The 19,391-nt window shown below is 38.1% G+C and overlaps 1 protein-coding gene across 3 annotated transcripts; it reads left to right on the forward strand.

Moving 5' to 3' along the window:
- Positions 1–1,865: 1,865 nt before the first annotated feature.
- mtm1 (myotubularin 1) lies at positions 1,866–15,263 on the forward strand. 3 transcript variants are annotated; one of them, XM_044097924.1, is made up of 16 exons: positions 1,866–2,001; positions 4,665–4,745; positions 5,625–5,697; positions 6,259–6,353; positions 6,763–6,873; positions 7,384–7,485; positions 7,718–7,801; positions 7,914–8,063; positions 8,238–8,426; positions 10,141–10,323; positions 10,392–10,547; positions 10,624–10,671; positions 11,100–11,192; positions 12,382–12,495; positions 13,626–13,802; positions 14,580–15,263. In XM_044097924.1, exons 2-16 carry the CDS (start codon positions 4,689–4,691, stop codon positions 14,769–14,771), a joined length of 1,824 nt encoding a protein of 607 aa, XP_043953859.1. In that variant the 5' UTR covers positions 1,866–2,001; positions 4,665–4,688; the 3' UTR covers positions 14,772–15,263. The 3 variants fall into 3 exon arrangements, with proteins under 3 accessions (XP_043953859.1, XP_043953857.1, XP_043953858.1); XM_044097922.1 differs by having other exon boundaries at positions 1,868–2,001; positions 14,577–15,263; XM_044097923.1 differs by lacking the exon at positions 1,866–2,001 and adding an exon at positions 2,052–2,069 and having other exon boundaries at positions 14,577–15,263.
- The last annotated feature ends 4,128 nt before the right edge of the window (positions 15,264–19,391 follow it).

Below are 19,391 nucleotides of genomic sequence, written 5' to 3' on the forward strand. Positions count from 1 at the left end.
GTGTCTTCTTGAGAAATACAGTAGCGTTCTGTTTAAAGAGAGCCTCTATGCCGTTGAATCTAACATCATTCCCAAAATGCAATGCTACTCACAGTATATTACAGTATTTTATTAAAAACAGTACCAATTGCCCAGAATGCATTGTTTTTCCACGGTGCACGGTGTTTCAATAGAAACAGTATGATACTGTTCAGTTTTTGCCGTTTTTATACAGCAATTTGTTACAGTGATAATATAAAAAGCAGGAAGGAGGGCAGGAAACATCCATCAGGTGATTATTCTTATTGCAAGGAAACAGGAGAAAATGGTTGGATGGTTTGATTCCTGTTGTGGGTTGAGTGAAATAAACTAATTGTTCCTGTTGTGGGTTGCTAGGCAGAATAAGAAAAGGTACACCAGGAGTTTTTCCTGTTTAATCTAATAGGAGTTCCTTTGGATCTTTTTGTCCTAACTAGCAGTTTTTAATCCTGTTCTGGGTTGAGTGAAGTATATGAACAAGTGAGAATATTTCATTTTTTTCTTTTCTTGAGTTACTGTTCATTAACTGTATTATCCACAAAGTGGGGTGACCTAATCTGAGTTGGTTTAGTATATTTTTATGACTATGAGAATATGTTTCACATTTTGCAAAAACTAAATATTTTTTATTATTAAAGGGAACATTGTAACAACGCTAACAATAAAGAAATAAGTGAGACCTAAGACTAACAACAGCAGCTGCAATTTGTTGTATGTGTTGAAATGATTTTCTACAATTTGAAAGTACTGAGTAAAATATACAAAGGTTAGAGGTCACTGTTATGGCTGAAGATGAATGCTATTGATTCCAATGCGTAATATTTGCAGTTTGTGATACTGATAAGTATAAATATCTATTTCTCAAAGATTTTTGATTCAAGTTCAAACCAAAATATTGAGTAAATGTAAGAACGGTATTTTGTGAGCTAGTTATTAGAGGTTTTCTGTTAAATAAATGTAGATAAAGTACCTTAATTTCAAACACAAATATCTGTTATTTTGATTTCAGTGAATGATCACTTATGTGATATTCAGAGATTTTATTAAGGTCATCTAATTTCTAGATATAATTACATTTATTAAGCCTCTGAATGACTGTAGAGTATATGAGGTAGCATTCATATTAAGGTGAGAAAAGACATTCTAAAAGTTGATGTTTCTTTACACATTTTGTAGCATTGCCTGTGGGTTTGCAAAAGGGCTCCTCGCTCTGATGCTAATCTTGTTTGGGGGCCATGGCATGGAAATGTTTGTGGACCCCCGCTTTACATAAATGACAAAAAGTGAAACACTCACTCCCTCTGGTGGCTCCCTGTGAACAAACGTTGTAATGCACAATACTACACAAATTAAGTTGGATTGTAATATGATTTGATTGGATATTCGTATATATGAACTGGATGTGGGGGGTTTTTCTTGTAAAGTTCCTGGACATCTCACATTTTGTGAAATATTACGAATTAAATCTTATATATTCCATAGAGAGCAATTTGTGGGTCTGCTCCTTTTCCTGTCTCTACATTACCAGAGTGAGTTTATCTCTTAACTAGCAAAAATAACATCGCAGAATAGAATTAAAGAAGATAGAACAGCTATGATCATGTCATCAGTAGCTTACAGTGAATAGGAATTGGAGAAATAGAATAAAAGCAATAATAGCAGTAATATAAAGGTTAAAGTCCTGAAATACATTAAGAACACAAGACCATTATAACACTGAAATGTCTACGGTATTGAAAAGGTTTCTCTGTTTCTATCACTCATACGGTGCAGTTGCATAGCATTTTAGATAAATAAGGCGCGCGCGCGCGCCATCGGACACCGCTTGTGTGCGCCGGCAAGTGCGCCGGTGTTGTAATGGAGGAGACCCAAACTTAACCAATCTGAGCTGTGACAGCTCGGCACGTGACGCAGAGTGAGTTGCTACTGTGGCTGGACGAGAACACATCGACATTTAGCAACAAAAACAATTGCACTTTTCAGGTAGGTAAAGACGTTTGCTTGCCCTTGCGTCATGTCAGCCCAGATAAAGTTTTGCGAAGCGGGCTTTGGTATGTGTTTTTCTGAACTGTGAGCTAGAAATTCGCTTCATTTGTAGAGCAACAAGCTGCCGTTTGGTCAGGGCCTTCACTATTTCCTGGTCCAGGTCCACAGCTGAGCCTGCTGCTGGGTGCTAACTTTAAAAGGGTTTTTAAAAAGGAGCTGTCTGGCCTTTTGCTTCTGTGCTCACAGCTCTGACGCGTTCACCGGCTCCACAACCTGTTCAGTAAATTCTGATGCAGCCATTTGTATGCTGGTAGGAAACAGCTGTAATCTCTGTTATTGCAGCCTAGGTGCTCAAATCAAGTTTTGAATGTTATGTATATTTTGGGGTGCTTGCTCTTCTTTGTGTAACCTTTCTGAATGTAGGAACTGCGAACCGACCAAGTGAGAAATGTTTGAGGAAATGAAAGTACCTATCGTATGGTATAGTTGTTTTACTGCACCACCTGTGGACTTTGCCTACATTTTGATTGAAACCTCATCAAAAATAATTACTCAGCAGAGCAACTCACTTTATTTCTTTTTAAAGAGATGATGTATTTCTGCTTTAATTTTCTTTTTAACATTAAATCTAAGTATCAGTACTAGTGGAAAGGGCAGAAAAGCACATTTTCAATAACAGCAGGTTCTTTGGAATTCCAAGACAGTTATAAATCTTTTCAGGACAAAGTGTACCGACCATTGAAAACCGTACATGTGATCAGCTTTGATGTTCAGAGTCTCTAAAATCAATTATGGTCTTGATTTTAAACGGCAGACTATCATTGTAAAAGTTCAGTATCATCCACAAATTAGATGTGATAACAGCATCAAAATCCCAGACATACTCAGAGACAAAACAACTTTATTTTGAATACTTAATAACTCTAAGAAACTATTGACCAGTAAAAAGTACTGTGGGCCCCCCCTAAAAAATAAAATCACAAAAAAATATAGTCTTTTTTTGTTCCCCCCCCCAAGTCTTTGTTGGCCCTACCGACCTTTATTTGAAAGTGGACAGACAAGAAAGTGGATAACGAGAGAGAGGGAAGACATGTGGCAAAGGTCATCAGGGCAGAAACTGAACCTACAACGGGGAGGACTAAGGCCTCCTTATGTGGGTTGCTCTCCACAGCACCCCGATATTGTATTATTTAAACCTGTTCAACAATGAACCAAGTGTACAATATTCTTATTTTAAAAGAAAAAGATAGTAAAACATTTACGTCAGAAAGGACTGTGTCAGTCTTTGTCGATCTAACCACCTCTTCATTTGCTAGCAAACATAAGTATCCTGTTTCTAATTCTTTTTGGCTGGATTGCTCTATTGTCGACAAGAGGAACCAGATTTTAGTCACTCTTCCTTGCATCTAATTAAATAAAAGCACATTTGGGTGACCCAACGTGGGCTTGGTTGATGGATCAGCTAAGGATATAAACTACAGATATCATAGTTTTGCAGAAGACTCATTTGAAAGATAAATTTTGTGTACAATTAAAATGTGGGTGGAGTCACCTACGTTCCACCTACCCAGAATGTAGGTGGAATGTAGATTAACGCACCAAAACGAGAGACGCAACTGTTGTGATTAGGAAGGCGACTCTGTTCAGAGATTTCTTGTCCAGTGATGGAAGACTTTCTCTAATGTGGGATACAGGCCGTCTCTTTGCTTGTGCTTTCATGATGGGTGGTCGCAACTTGACCAGCTTGGTCTTTTTTTGCATATTAGAATAGATCTTCTGCAAAGTGAAGCTTGTATTCACATGTGAGCAGGTCTTTTGTAGCCGTTCAGATGGTTTCTGTTATTGAGAAGCGTGTTTTAAAGGCAGTCATTTGGGGAGCGTTCTGTTTTAAATCGCCCAAACTACAAGTGACATCAACATGATGTCAGGCGGCTCCCGTGGGATTTTGTTTACTCATTTCTTGTGTAAAACCCCTTGCTTATTTATTGGTTTTGAAGTCTGCCCACTTCTATTTTTAATCACCCACTTCTTCTTATTTTGTTAAATGCAAAGTTTGTTGTTATTTTTACCCATTTGATGTTCATTGCCGTCTTTTCTTCTTTTTTTTTTTTAATTTCGAAATTCTAGCATTTTTACATCTTCATTGTAAAATCACAATTTCTATACATACAACTGCCAAAAGGCATTTCTAAATTGATTTTAGTCAGTATGCAGAATTTTGCTAAATTGTCAAGCAAATTGCGGAGTCTTTTTTTTTGTGCGTGTGTGTGTGTGTGTGTCTTTGTGGAGTTTTGAGTCACAGCTATACAGTTATTGACATTTTCATAGTTTTCACAGTAAATGGCACCAAATATTTGGAGATCAGACTTTAACCTTGGTGTTGTGTCCAGTGTTTCTGCATGTAAACAGAAACTCCTCGTCAAAAAGCCTTCCATTTGTTCTCAGTATGGACGGCTCGGTTTGGCCTCTGCTACTTCTGCTTCAGGGATGAAGAAGTAAATAAAGTCTTCACTTTAGATGGTGCAGAATAAAAAGTTCCTGCGTCGAACGAAGACTCTTGATAATTCCGACTGTCGTATACGTTTTTCCAGTCGAAATATACGTTCTAAATGTACTTGATTTGTGCTCATGACGTCTAAGCCTGTGTTTTGATTTCTCAGACTGCGGAAGCCACTCACTGAGCGATGGCCTCACCCGTCTCTGTGTACCACCCCAGCTCTCTGGACTCTCACATCGCTAGCGTAGGTTGAATTTGTTTGTTCCGTTTGTATTTGGAATCGAAATGTTTTCCGTAAAATGCAGCAAATTTCAGGAGATGATTTGAATACATTTTGGTCAGGCAATAATTTGCTTTGTAAAGCACATGCCTAAAAAGCAAGTAGAAACACGAAATATTCAGTATATGAACACAACTGTCTGTAATTGGTTTGGTGTAAAAACGACCCACAGTTCAGGGACTGTGATGATTGCTGCCATGACTAGCTGGAATCAGTATGTGAGAGTTCAGGGTGATTATTACTTTCAGGAAGAAGCTATTTTTGAATCTGTTTTAGTTCGGCTGCACCTGTAGCGCCTCCCTGAGGTGAAGCAGAGAGAAGCCAGGGTGGGAGCTGTCTTTGGTGATGGTTATTATGGCCCTATTAAGCCATAACCTTACAGGTACAAATGTCCATCAGACCAACGATTCTCTGGGCTGCCGTTATGACTCTGGAGCCCAGCATTGTCTGCAGCAGAGCACACTGTGCTGCAGGCTGTCAGCAGCCTCTCCATGGTTTTAGCAGGTCGACAGCAGCTTGGAGTTTAGGTTGTACTACTTGAGGAATGAATCTTCCCAAGTATCAGACCAGTTGAGGTCAGTTTTCTCTCCGGTACAGTGGAGGTAAACTTTGGAATGAGCTTTTATACTAAAACAGACACGATATATTCCTGTAAAACACTGTAAACTTTATGCGAAAGTGTCATGTTTTTTGTTGTTCTATATTCTATTTAAATTCCCATTGATGCTTTGTAGATTTGTTTTCATGTAGTTTATTTAGCCTATTTCTTGATTATTGTCATTATTATTTTTACCAATATCTTTAATTTGTATTTTAATTGTGTAAACTGTTTCTTCCTTTTAGACTGGCAGAAATTCGCTAAAGATGGAATTGTTAGCGGATGTCTCTCTACTTCCTGGAGAAGATCGAATTACAGGTATAAAATGCATTTTATAAGAAATTAATGTAAATAAAATGTCCTTGCTGCAGAACATACACATGTAAACACACACCACTCAGATGCACTTTAAAAATTAAGTTTTTATTTATTTTTTTGAGTTTGGCAAAACATTTTGAGACACTGCAAGTTTTTAGTATTCCAACATATTACACTCGACACACAAGTATGTATATGTGAGAATAAAAATTCTTTTTCGAGTTCAGAATGAAACAATAAGATGAAACAAATGATGAAGATGTGAACCTGTAATGGGGCTACAAACTGACAAGAGTTAAAAGGCCTGGAAGTGTCGCATGCAGGTCATTTTCATTATACGAACAGCTCTTGCGGTTTATTATCACTTTTTACAATACTTTATTTCTACAGAATTAACAATAAGCAGCCATGGAATTGGTTGCTACTAATTTGTTTTTCTTGTATTTTTTATTTATTTATTTTATTTTATTTTTTAATCAGTTTTTCTAACAGGCTCAAACATGACGCAAAGTAAAAAATGTTGAAGTCTTGGGAGTAATTGGATATTGTGTCTATTTTCAGATCAGGAGATCATTTACATGTGTCCATTCAATGGAGCTGTTAAAGGGAAAGTGTTTATCACCAACTACAGACTGTACTTCAAGAGCTCAGATGCTGTAAGTTTTCTAAAGTGTTTGTATGTCGGTGCAGGCCGTCGGCCGCTCGCCACACAATTATTAACAGTCATTCTTCAGCCTTCAGCTTGACATGCTGCAGTTTGTTGTCAACATTAACAACTTCATAGCACAAATTTTGATATAAATACTAATAAAAAACTTGTTGGTAAATAAATATTTCTAATGGTAATCTATAAGCATCCAGAATCTGCCGATAACAACTCAGAAAACCCCAGAACACAATTTGTACATTACATTTGTACCAGAGGAAAAAAAAAAATCAATATCCAGTAATTATGATCAATATCCCTCCTATATGCAGTGGATTTTTGATCAGGCATCTACCTGAGCTGTGAATTCTATATTTCCATCCATATTGTTTATCAATGACTGTTCCTCTGTGCGGCAGGACGTGCCGCTGGCCCTGGACGTTCCTCTGGGTGTCATAAGTCGAGTGGAGAAGATGGGTGGAGCATCGAGCCGTGGAGAAAACTCATATGGATTGGATATCACATGCAAGGTGTGTAACGTGCGCTTTTGCTGTTTTTATTTGAACATCCAAAAACTGAGGAGGAGTGCAGCAGTAAAAAATTTCCCACATTCCATTTCTGAGATTTTTATTGTTTTTTTAGCTCAATGCTAATTACAACCCAAGCATGTGCTGATGGTGAGTTAAGAATTCGTAGCAGTGGGTCCTGTTTGAGAACTCTTTAATTCTGGGAAAAGTTAGCTGGTTTTCCAGGGGACACAAATGAGATAATGTGCAAAACGTTCTGAGTGAATAACCTGAGGCTCCTGTTGCAGACGTAGCTTCTAAAAGGTGTGACCATCATATCCTTACCCGTTGTCTCTGTTGGTTCCCTGAGACAGTGAAAAATTCTCTTATTTATCTTCTTATTAAAACATTAGTCTCTTAAACCAGTCCAATTTATATACTTTTACCATTATTTTAAAAAAAGTAAAACTGAGTACATTTCTCTAATGTTTTTTCCTGTGATGATGGTAAAGTGTCTGATTTTTGGGTCTTCAGGACATGAGGAATCTGAGGTTTGCTCTGAAACAGGAAGGCCACAGCAGGAGGGGGATCTTTGACATGCTCTTCAGATTTGCCTTTCCTCTTTCACATAGTTTGGTAAGTTCTACTGCGACAGATAATGAACAGAAAACGAACTTAAAAAAAAAAGAAAACCCAATGAAGAATAAAGTACTAAATAATGTATCTGTGTCCTCTGAAACTTTTTTTATCAGGACCCTGCTAATTATGCAATTCAGATGTGACACAGACACAAATCCAAACTTGATCTTAGCTTTTGTGTTAGTTAGATGTCGACTGATAATGTGCTTGCATGCCTCCTTTCTTGCAGCCTCTTTTTGCTTATGTGAATCAGGAAAAGTACACTGAGAATGGCTGGTTCGTCTATAAAGCTATGGAGGAGTTCAGGCGTCAGGTAAACATCTGGATTATTTGCTTCGTTTTCAGGCTAGAATTTGTGTTTTAACTTGTGTCAAATCTAAACAGTACTGTGGTCAGTCTTTTCTAATCTAATGTTTCTCCTACAGGGCTTACCAAACAACAAATGGCGTATTACATTCATCAATAAGAGTTATGATCTGTGTGACACGTACCCGACTGTCCTCGCAGTCCCTTTCAAAAGTAAAGAAGATGACCTTAGAAGAGTGGCCGCCTTCCGGTCAAGAGGACGCATACCGGTAAGATCGAGCTTTTTAATCAATGGGATTTGTTTACATCACAGAAGTCTAGTGTTTACATCTCAATACGTTCTTAAAATGCATGCACATGAGTTGTGCCCACGTCTCGCCATGCAGACGTTGCCACGGTATTTCTTTCACCTGACATGGAACTGTCTTTGATTTTTGGTCCAGGTTCTGTCGTGGATCCACCGGGAAAATCAGGCAGTGATTGTTCGCTGCAGTCAGCCCCTCGTCGGAATGTCTGGCAAAAGAAATAAAGACGACGAGCGATACCTGGACCTCATCAGAGAGGCAAACGACACCACGAAAAAGCTCACCATTTACGACGCCCGACCCAACGTCAACGCGGTCGCAAACAAGGTCAGGAGGAAAAAGAAGTACTTTCAAACAATAGCAACCAACCTGGCATCAAGTTTCAACAATTCACGCTACTGTGGTGTTACTGTGTTCACCTTCTGACCGCATCAGTTAGGAACCAGGACAGGGAAATAGACAGGAGGATGGATTAGTACAAATATTGAGCAGCATCAAGTGATGAAATAAATGCATCAGGCTGAAGCGAGCTCATGAAGAGAGATAAAATCAGTCTGCTGCTGTTTGATTTCATGCAGAGGAAGTTTTCACAAGCCATATTTTTCTTCTTAGAAGTCTTGTAGAGAAGCACAGAGGTCAGAAAGAGCATTGTTGTGCCTTTGAGGATCTAAAAGGAGCATTATGAGAGTGTACCAAAAGAGGAACTTTCACACCACATGAGGAAGTCAAGAGTAGCAAAAAAAAAAAAAAAAAAAAGAGAAAGAATAGTGGAAGACATGCATGAAGAGAGTGAGACAGTGACAGTCTGAGTCACTGATGTGTTCATGGTAAGGGTGTGGTTACAGCGACCAGAAAGGGTGGAGACAGAAGGGTATCTCCAAGTTAAAAAAAGAGAGTTAATAAGATAATTGTGAAATCTGCCGCGATATTTGGTTTGGATGCACTGACACTGTCTAAAATGAGTTGGAGCAAGAGGCTTAACTGGAGAGTTGAAAATGTTTAGATCTTTATTTGGACTCGGTGACCAAGAAGACAGGATGAGAAAGAAGCAGGTTAGAGGAAAAGCTAAGGCTGCTTTGTTGATTAAATGACGACCAAAACCACAATATTTCAGTTTTGCTGTGGTAATTTTGTTTCTGTTTGATTGCATGAATATTGTTAGTAGCATGGCTGCATTGATTTTTTGCCCACACAATTTGTGGAACATGCGGCAGGCAAATATAATCTGCGCCATCTTTTTTTTCTTCTTTCTTTTTTTAACCCATGAAGGTTTAAAAAAAAGACGCCTCCTGGGGACACATATTTAACCTATAAATATGTGTCCCTTTCATGTAAGGGACACACATATAGTGTCCCTTAAATGAAATTAGGCAGGAGAGGGGGGAGACATGCAGCAAATATTGCCGGGTCCAGGAATCGAACCTGCAACGGCCGCGTCGAGGACTCAAGGCCTCCAAACGTGGGTCGCGCTGTCCCCTTCGCCACCACAGCACGCCCCCTCTGCACCATCTCTTGTTGGCTGCAGGCCACCCACACAAAACAATGAATTGATGGCGCGCTGGAAATATTAAGTAGTCCTGCAGCTCTAAGTTACCTTTGCTGTAGAGTATTTTTCATCTATCTTTAAATATTTGACAAGCAATGTCTTCTGTCGTTGTATCTATACCTGCTGTATTTTCCCACAGTAACTGTAGATGTTTCACTGTGCCAGTTTGCACCAGCTATTCCAACGGGATAAAAATAGACACAAAATCATCACTAGCAACATGGTTCAGGTTTAATAAATGGCTTTGTGGGTGATAAATCAATGCACATGCTCCTCCCAGTATTTTGCTCTCTTTAATGATCAGCATGTGTTCCTCATATTTATAAGGACGTACACAATAACTGGATTGCACCTGCTAAGGAGTTTCCTTTAGGTTTTACTTAGGTCTGTTATGAATACTGTGAATGTTTAGTCCTTCCAATAAGAGTGTTACGGAAATGTTCTTCGTATGTCTACCGACATAACTTTAGCTTCACATTGTGTTGGCAATTTCAGGCCACTGGAGGGGGCTATGAAGGGGACGAGTACCTAAACGCTGAGCTAGTCTTCCTGGACATCCAGAATATTCACGTCATGAGGGAGTCCCTTAAGAAACTCAAAGATATCGTCTACCCAAACGTGGAGGAATCCCACTGGCTGTCCAGTCTAGAGTCTACACACTGGTTAGAACATATTAAGGTAAGCACAGAAAGACTCCTTCTACTTTCAAAGGTTTTGTATGTATACTAAACGCTCCTTGTGTGTAGCTGGTGTTGTCGGGAGCCATCCAGGTGGCAGACAAGGTTTCCAGTGGGAATTCAGTTCTGGTTCACTGTAGTGACGGATGGGACCGGACGGCGCAGCTTACCTCACTGGCCATGCTGATGCTGGACAGCCACTATCGCACGCTACGGGGCTTCCAGGTCGGTAACTTCACAGCAGACGGAACCGGCTGGATTCGTCCCGATTTTAAATAAACTGTCACACTTTTCTTTGTAGGTCCTGATTGAAAAGGAATGGATCAGCTTTGGTCACAAATTTGCATCGGTAAGATTCTGATATGTTGGGTTTTTTTTCAGAATTCTCTACAGTTGTGTAGTTTTGTGGATTATAATTACATCATAATTACTATAAGACATGCCAATGAAATTTCCACATAAATGCAATTGATTGCACAGCTTATTTACTAAAGGGGCAGTATTATGTAAATCCACATCTTTGATCTTTATATCATGCTGTAATACCTGCACTGTTGCTCTGATTCTTTCATGCATGTTTGAGAAATCTCATTATACGTTTCAGTGAAACGCTGGTAAAAATGTTAAAATTAAAAGCAAATTTTATGACATCTGAAGGTAACATTAGTTACTTGATTTTGCTATAAAATGGCATTCTTTGGTTAGAAAACACACAGTACCGGCCCTTTAACCTGTTTTTATACTGCCACATAAGCCCTTTGTGTTTTGTGTGTTTAGCGGATCGGCCACGGTGACAAAAACCACGCAGACCAGGACAGATCGCCAATATTTGTTCAGTTCATTGATTGTGTATGGCAGATGACCAAACAGGTTAGTTAAGCACAAGTGATTGATAAGATGCTCTTATTAAGACATTTATTTGAATTGTTTTTTAATTGATTGTTTATATCTGATGAAACTGTTAAAAAAGAAAATATTTACAAAGTCTCCAAATATTTTTTTCTGGAATGAGTTATTTTGTGAGCTTGGTTGAATTGCATATATTTAAATTACAACAGAGGAACTTCTGAAGGGAGCAGAGTTTTCGCTTCTCAAATCGCTTCTAGAAACTCAATTTTATTTGGCATTTAATTGAGGCCTGATACCAAAACTCTTCTGTTTTGATTTTTTATTATTATTACTCTTATTACTTATTATTTTAACATTATATGGATTTTTTTCTTTTCTTGTAATATTTATCTTTTGTTTCATGAAAATATTTGATTATCATTTTTGCACGGCACTTTGGTGCTGTTTTAAACCTGTTTTCATAGTGCTATATAAATAAATTTGACATTGACATTGTAAAATTTTACAGTTCTTCTATAAGAGCTGCTGCTGTGCTCAGTGGCAAAATAAAAAAAAAACACCCAATGAGAATATTGAATAAAACCAAGATGCTACTGTAACAATGAATTGTCCTTCCACCGAAGCACAATCTATTTATAGTTAGCTTTTCTAAATTTACAGTATTTCTCTTAAACCTTCCTGAATATGAAAACCTGGAAAACTCAGAATCTTCTGGCTTGTTTGTTTGGAGATAATAAAACTGTTTCTTCCAAAGTTAAGCATAGCGATTAGTCGTGTTTAATCACAGAGCTAGAGTGTGGTTAATCTGCTAAAATGTTTTAATTTATTGATAGCACTAATAAAAATATACATATATATTTTTTAAACTCTTTGACCTGACAGGATAATATGAGACAAATTCAGTGAGCATCCATTCAATTTAGTGTTTCTTCTGTAGGGCCTTCAGAAGGTTTTCTAAGCAGCTTGGTTTTTTGAAATGTAAACTCAAGAATTGTTGCACTTTATTTCCAAAATCAGGTCAATTTAACGTAGAAAAAGATTTAGCACAAACATGAACAGAGGTGAAATGTGGTTCATCTAAAGGTCTGTCAAGCTGTGGCTGTTTGGGTTAAGAAATGGCTCTAAAGGTTAACGGAGAATTTGGTTGAAGGAGCATAAATAAACACATGATTGTTGGCGTCTTAGAAATGACTGGATTTTGTCCTCTCAGTTTCCTACAGCCTTTGAGTTCAATGAGCATCTCCTGCTCACAATCTTGGATCATCTCTACAGCTGTCGCTTTGGGACTTTCCTCTACAACTGTGAGAGTGTACGAGACCAGCAGGTAAGTGACCGTCAAGGGTACCTTCTCTTTTTTTTTTTCTTTTTTTTTTTAACATGGCTGCTTAAGTCAGCAAACAACTAAACTTATTCGTCTTACTGTGGTGAAAAGGCGACGCACGGGTTGCTTCAAAACGACTACGGCCATAATTAAACTTCTTAAAACCACTTTTGTTGGTGTACTTTTGCAAAAGTTTTACACACATGCAAACAAACACCGACACACACACATCCTTGTACTTTAAATATATATATCTGTGTAATTGTTTGGGTTTTGTTCCGTCTTCCTTACAGGACTGTGAGCTTCTGTCTTTGTCAGTGAGTTGTCTTGTGAACTTTAGTAGAATTAAACCTTGTCTAAATACGGTAACAATAATAATAAGCAAACATTACATATGAGGTGTTGGATGAAGTCATGTATTATGTGCAAGTTTCACACTGAAAGGTGGCATACGGCGATTTTTTTATTTTATTTTTTATTTTTATGGTTTTTATTTTTTCTCGGTGCAGAGTCGGATTCCAGTGTATTTAGGTGCTTTGTAGTTTGCTACTGTCCACAGACAGAGTTTGCGTTGCAGGTGAAACGTTTGTGTATATTTAGCCAAACTTTCACACCATGTTTATTTTTTACATGTCGGCTTCTGCGTAAAACATGGCACCTGATATTTTTTGTGCATACTTGAGGTCCCTCGTCTTAAGCCACTTTTCCACTGTTATTTTTAAACACAATCCTTTGATTAGCTAGCAGTACACCTTGCACTTTGACCTCTTGTCCGGAAACAAACGTTGGTTTACATGCAGTGTCTTAAGAACGGGCTTTGGACCACAGGTTGAGACAGACTGCTGTAAATCTATCTGGTACAGTTCAGTAGAGCTGCAGAAAAAGTCAGAACCAGGAGAAGGTTCTGATTTTCCACAAATACTGAGAAAGTGGTTCCCTATATTTACTATGTATGAATACACCCATAAAAAAGATCAACACACAGTCATTTTTCTGTCATTGACTTGAAATGTGTCTCTCTGATTGGATTGTATTTACTTTCTTGTTGTAAAGTGACTTGAGACAACAGGATGTGTATCAATAACCTGAGCTGAATTGATAGCAGCCTGAGTTACTCTCTGTCTCTGACTCAGGAGCTGCGATCGAAGACGGTGTCTCTGTGGTCTCTGGTCAACAGCAAGATGGATATTTATTTGAACCCATTCTACACCCCAGAGTCTGGACAGGTTCTCTACCCCGTGGCAAGCATGCGCCACCTAGAGCTGTGGGTGACCTACTACATCCGCTGGAACCCACGTATACGACACCAGGTAGGACGTCCAGTGTGTGTTTGAGAGATGTCGTAATTATGCAAAAATACAATAAAACCGTATAAAATAGTTTTATAACTGTTTTTTAATAAAACCGTAATAAAAAATTCTGCAAGTAAAATCATAGATGAATTGTTCAAAATCAATTTGGGCTGCTTTCATACTGTTCTCTACAGTAAAACAGCCCGAATTGATTTTGATTTCTGAACAACTTGTCTATGATTTTAGAGCCATGGTTGAGAACAATCGATTTCCTCTGAGCTTCAGTTTTTGGTAAAACCAGCAGAAGCTTGTCAGCTCTTTTAAGGACTCGTGTTGAAACATACAACAGGTCAGAGCTGTATGGAGGAGCGTCAAGCTGCAGTATGCAGCGTTTGTTTAAAAAAAATATATTTTTACATATTCATTGAAACTCTCACTATGTCGTGACAGTTTGGTATGAGACACATAATCTCTCCCAGTGCTGTAAGTCCTACTTACAAATGATTAGTAATTAGTGTTGTCAATCACAATCTCATCCTAGCTAGCACAGCTTGTCATGAATGCTAAGGCTAGTTAGCATTGACATCAGAATAACAGTTCTCATTGACAAATCTATCAAAGATTTCAGATTAAACACCAACAAGGTGAATAATGGCAAACATATAAAAGAAATTCCCAAATTCTGAAGGCACAGTGTTTGTCAGTAGTTTGATAGACTTGTCTTTTTGGAAAACTATAACTTTCACTAACACGTGTGTGTGTGTGTGTGTTTGTGTTTGTGTGCGCCTTCAGCAGCAGAGTCCAGTGGAGCAGCGCTACAAGGAGCTTTTGGCCCTCAGAGAAGAATACTTAAAGAAACTGGAGCAGCTTCAGTTATCCGATTCCTCCTCTCCCTATCAACTGGCTAACAGCACCACGCCAAACACCACCTCGTCTACAGCCTCCACTCCTTCACAGCAGTACACACACATACAGACTCCATTTTGAAGCTCTTCCTTCAGACGAGAGGCAGAACCTCTTTTGGATTGCACTGTTCATCTCCTCTTATATCTGCAGTCTTCTTTCTTTTTGTTCTAACTAAAAACAAAACTCACACACAAACTCACACACACACACACACACTGCACAGGGAGAAGCTTGGTTTGCTTCTGAAAAACTGTCTCTTTCCTTTGTACCTGGTAGAAAAGTTGATTGGTGAATTAAGCAATATCTCTCTTTAGCGTTTTACCTGAACATTTTAAACACACATTGTACTCAGCAAAGCTTTGAAGAATTTCAATGCTTGACGTTTAAGGGCTCCAGAGGACAGGATGCACACACAGCCACTGCAGGTCGGGTTTTCTATAGTTTATTTAATATAAACCATCGTTTAACATTATTGAGTTCATCAGAAGTTTGAATAATATATTAACTAAGAGAGACTAAGGTTTTTGTTTTTTTTTCTGGGTTTTTTTTTTTTTTTTTTTTGGAAGAGGACAAGAGAACAGACAATTTAGGAAAATGACTATTTGGTACCTTGAGGCCAGTTACCAACAAAGAAAACTCAAACCCAGCCCGTCCAGAAAAATCACTTTCACTTCTCCACTTCAGGCCGCCGAACTCGGAATGAGAAATTACGACGACGTTAAGACGCCCAGTCACCTGGCAGCTGTTTGCGTCAACTGAAAGGGAACTGATTGATGTGCTTCGTCTGTAGGGATGTTTGAGCTTCCATTCGGTGAGTCAAATGTGTCGATGTGAGGTTTTTATGAACGGCTGCCGACAGCTGCACAGGTGATGAGTTCTGTTTCGGTCTGAAAAGGGTTTTTAACTGACTCACTGTAGGACTTCAGGTCGTGATTGCAGTCAAATATGCTTCAGAAAGTTATTTTTTTATTTTTTATTGAAATTGAAAAAAAAAAAAAGAGTTGTATGTAGATTTCTGTAAAATTAACTGAATATATCTTTTCAATAAGAAAAGATATATTCTTTACATTGGTGATACATTCTAACATTACCAAATGTGGAAGAATTGTGCTGTAAAGACTTCAGGCGCTGCATCTATCCCTGCTCTCGTCCTGCAGTGGAAATGCATTAAAGCAGCTGCGTCTGCAATTATGAATATTATGAATTTAAATTCAGCTTTTCCTACGAGGTCGACGCTGTCGGGGAGACATCCTTAACATCTGCTACCGATGTTGATCAGAGACGAGCCGTCATGGAGGAACTGTGTGCCTCTCTCCTCTGTAATAACCGATAATAACAACAGTTCCGTGGAACTCACTGCCATGTTGGATTAAAGGTCAAGACAAGTGCAGGAAATTATGTATTTGCAGTCAATACCTGGATTCAGTAAGCCACAAAAGTAACTAGAAATGAGTTCAAGTCTGGAAGATGAGTTTCTGAAAAACGAATCATTTTGACCGACAGCAGTTTTAGTATTGTTGAATAAAAATAATAATGAAAACGACAACGCGAAGCCACACTTGGAATCATAGACACTACCCCACAAGTCGTAAGCTAAGTTTTAGATTTTTTTTTTTTGCCATGAGTCCAGCTGCTGGTGCTGTTGATGTTCGTCCTTTGAAGAGTTGCTCCACTCACTTCACTTCAATTTAAAGCAGAAACTGGCAAAGAGTGTTTAAAATGACAATATTAAAAAAAAACGTTGCGAATGTAATTTAGTATGATTACATGCAGACAACACAGAGGGATTGAGTTTGAGGCTCTGGTCATCAAATTTAAAAGCTGGATGGTGAAATGCAAAGTTTATGTGGCAGTATAAAAACAGGTTAAGTGTTTCTAGTTAACTGGGTTTAGGTAGTAATAGAACTGAGGCTGGCAGAGGGACTGGAACTGTGCATTACCCTTGGAAGAGGAAAAAGAAGATGTACGTTGTTGAAACAATATTGCATTCATATTTCTGTTTGGCATAGAAAAAAACTTGAGGACAAGAAGTTTTGGCTAAAGCTGGATTTTTGGACAGTTCCCAGTAAACTGCAGGTTCTATCAGAGGTTCTATTAGAGTAAAATGAATCTTGCAGGGATAAAGTTAGAACTCTGCTTGTGGTGAGAAAACTGTTCAGTTAACTTGATAAATGTGTTTTTGTCAGCTGCAGCATGTTGTTTACCTCGAGGTGAAACTCCCTCATACTTCTTTCTTTCACTTCCTGTGGTGTAAGTGTGACTGTTTAAATATTTCACCTACTTTGAATTTTTAAAGCATTTCTGGATGTTTAAATGTATCCGACTTCAAATGAGTCCAGAAGATTAAAATTTCTCTGATTTTTAAAAACAGACCCCAGTGTTAGCCCTAGCATTAGCAGATTGACATGCTAGCGGTTTTTAAAATGTGCCTCAGATCATCGTGCCTTGTTCCTTCCACAGTTTGAGACTGAGGGCATGCAGAGGAAAAGAAAGATGATTTTGTCATTCGTTGGGAGTTGATATTGTGGCTACTAAACCGATGCTTTTCCTTTAGGCTTATGAAAGTTTTTCAAAACTTTAATTTTCCAAAATCAGCTCTGGAGTAAGTTGGCGATATTTTAGACCGTCTCACAAATGACCAGTTAAGTTCTTGACTCTTCAATTCGAAGCTCTAGCTGTCTTTAATTCGACAGTTTAGTGATGGCCATTGCATCAGATTTATTTTGAGCCCTTCTGAGACCGCGCTTTTGCAAATAAGTAAAACGAAAAGTGCCTTGTTTTATAAGCGCTTCCTCTTTTTTTAATTTAAACTCGGCCACGTTTCCTTTTCCTCTCTCAGAACCTGAAACCTTTTTCACAGTCGCCACGAGTGTTGACACTGACCAGACATCTGGTGTGTGTGTGTGTGCGTGTGGGCATGTGTGTGAGATCTAATTTTTTGACTTCCTCAGTTGACTTTTCAATCTTTTCGTAGGTTTGTTTGTCTACTTGTGCCTTTCAGTCTTGCATACACACACACACACACACACACACACACATTGAACTGGCTGTCTGACTTCCATCGCCTGCTCAGAGTGCTATATTACCTTAGTCCATCTACATTCTACCTCTTCCCCCTACAAACTCCAGATTCACCAGAAAGGCTTTCTGCTGCCATCTCGGAGCAGCATTAGCTCTCCTGTATGTGTGGGTCAGTTTCAGCTCAAATGAAAATGAAGTGAAACTCTTCAGCTCGGTGGAAGCTACAGAAAATATTTCTTTTGGCAGAATTGTTAGCTTTTTAGGAACAAACTATTTTCTCGTTTATTTAATTTGCACTATAACGTGGTTAGCTCAATCAGAACATGTTTTATTGTCTAAAACCTAAACCTCTCTTTATTTACCTTTCTGTTGGGTCCTTGAGTTCAGAGGGAAAACATTTTAACCAGTGTTGACTCAGAAGTTGTGGATATAAATTTAAATTTTTGCTTTTTGGTGCTGATGTTCCTGATAAACTCTCTGCATGTTCGGCTCCTCTGACTGACCGTGTCCGTCTTCATCCACCTCAGAGTGATGGAACAACTGTAAACTGATGGGTTTGTGGGGCATCAGAAAAAATAGTTCCATTTGCTTTTGTTTCTGACATTTCTTTTTCAAGTTATATTCTGTTTTTTTTTTGTTTTTTTTCCCTGAATTTTGTCTTCAGTGTAAATATTTGTTATTAAATTACAATTTTCTGAAATCTCAACTTTTCTCTGCGTTGATTGGCGCCGTGTCTCGTTTGGACAGATGCACCATTTCTTTCTCAGTTTCAGTTTCTTTCGGCTGCTGAATCAATTTCACATGGATTCATAAACACAAAAACAAAAGATTTATCTGTAATTTCAGCATGTTTTTTTTTTATAAACAAATGATATTGTTCCATTTAGTTACACTTTTCCCCATTGTCATTTTTAATTATTGCAGTTAATGTTTTCCCAATTCCAGTTTTTATTTTGTTAGTTAACTGTGATAACCTTGGTGATCAGTAACATTGAAATCCTCATTTTCACCACTAATAAATACTTCCATGCTTTCCTAACTCCTGGTGGAGAGGAGTTACATATTTACTATGTTCATTTATGATGACATTGATTTTCAGTTTTCCTACCAGTCAAAGAAATATTTTGTGCAATTTTCTCCCTGTTCAAACTATTTAATACAATTTGATTAGTTCACCTTTGTTTGAAGGTTATTCAATATCCTATTATTATTATTATTATTATTATTATTATTATTATTATGATTGAATATTTTTTATTTCATTTATAGATCCTGGAGATAACAAATAGATATTTGTAATATTGTAGATGTACAGAATATGACCGGACCAGAAGGACAGAAGTGGCAGGTATTTGGACATCAATTATTTTTAGATTTAGTTTATTGGACCAAACAGTACCAGAGTAATCAGAAGAAGTTAGAAAGCAGGAAATTTAAAAAAATTGAAATTTTGTCGTTTTGGAAAAGGTTTGATGTCCGTTATAGTGTGGTGGGAGAGCCAGGAAAATGCTTACTGATAAAAGTTTCTGAACAAATTTGCGCTGGGTAGATGAATATTTAAAGAAAATTATGCAAATGAGACAGTCAACTAAAAACGTCTTTAGAGAAACAAGTCCGCTGCTCCTCCAGAGGCTCTACTGACTGATGGAGGAAATAAAGTTTGGAAGTCAAATGATGAGT

Source organism: Gambusia affinis, linkage group LG18 (assembly GCF_019740435.1).
Source record: "Gambusia affinis linkage group LG18, SWU_Gaff_1.0, whole genome shotgun sequence".
Lineage (NCBI taxonomy): Eukaryota > Metazoa > Chordata > Actinopteri > Cyprinodontiformes > Poeciliidae > Gambusia > Gambusia affinis.

What these genes read in the sequence shown, in the direction of transcription:
- mtm1 (XM_044097922.1), top strand. Translation starts at nt 4,689, where the DNA reads ATGGCCTCACCCGTCTCTGTGTACCACCCCAGCTCTCTGGACTCTCAC. An exon ending in TGGACTCTCACATCGCTAGC is followed by an intron (nt 4,746 to 5,624) that starts GTAGGTTGAATT and finishes TCTTCCTTTTAG; the next exon opens with ACTGGCAGAAATTCGCTAAA. An exon ending in GCACGCTACGGGGCTTCCAG is followed by an intron (nt 10,548 to 10,623) that starts GTCGGTAACTTC and finishes TTTTCTTTGTAG; the next exon opens with GTCCTGATTGAAAAGGAATG.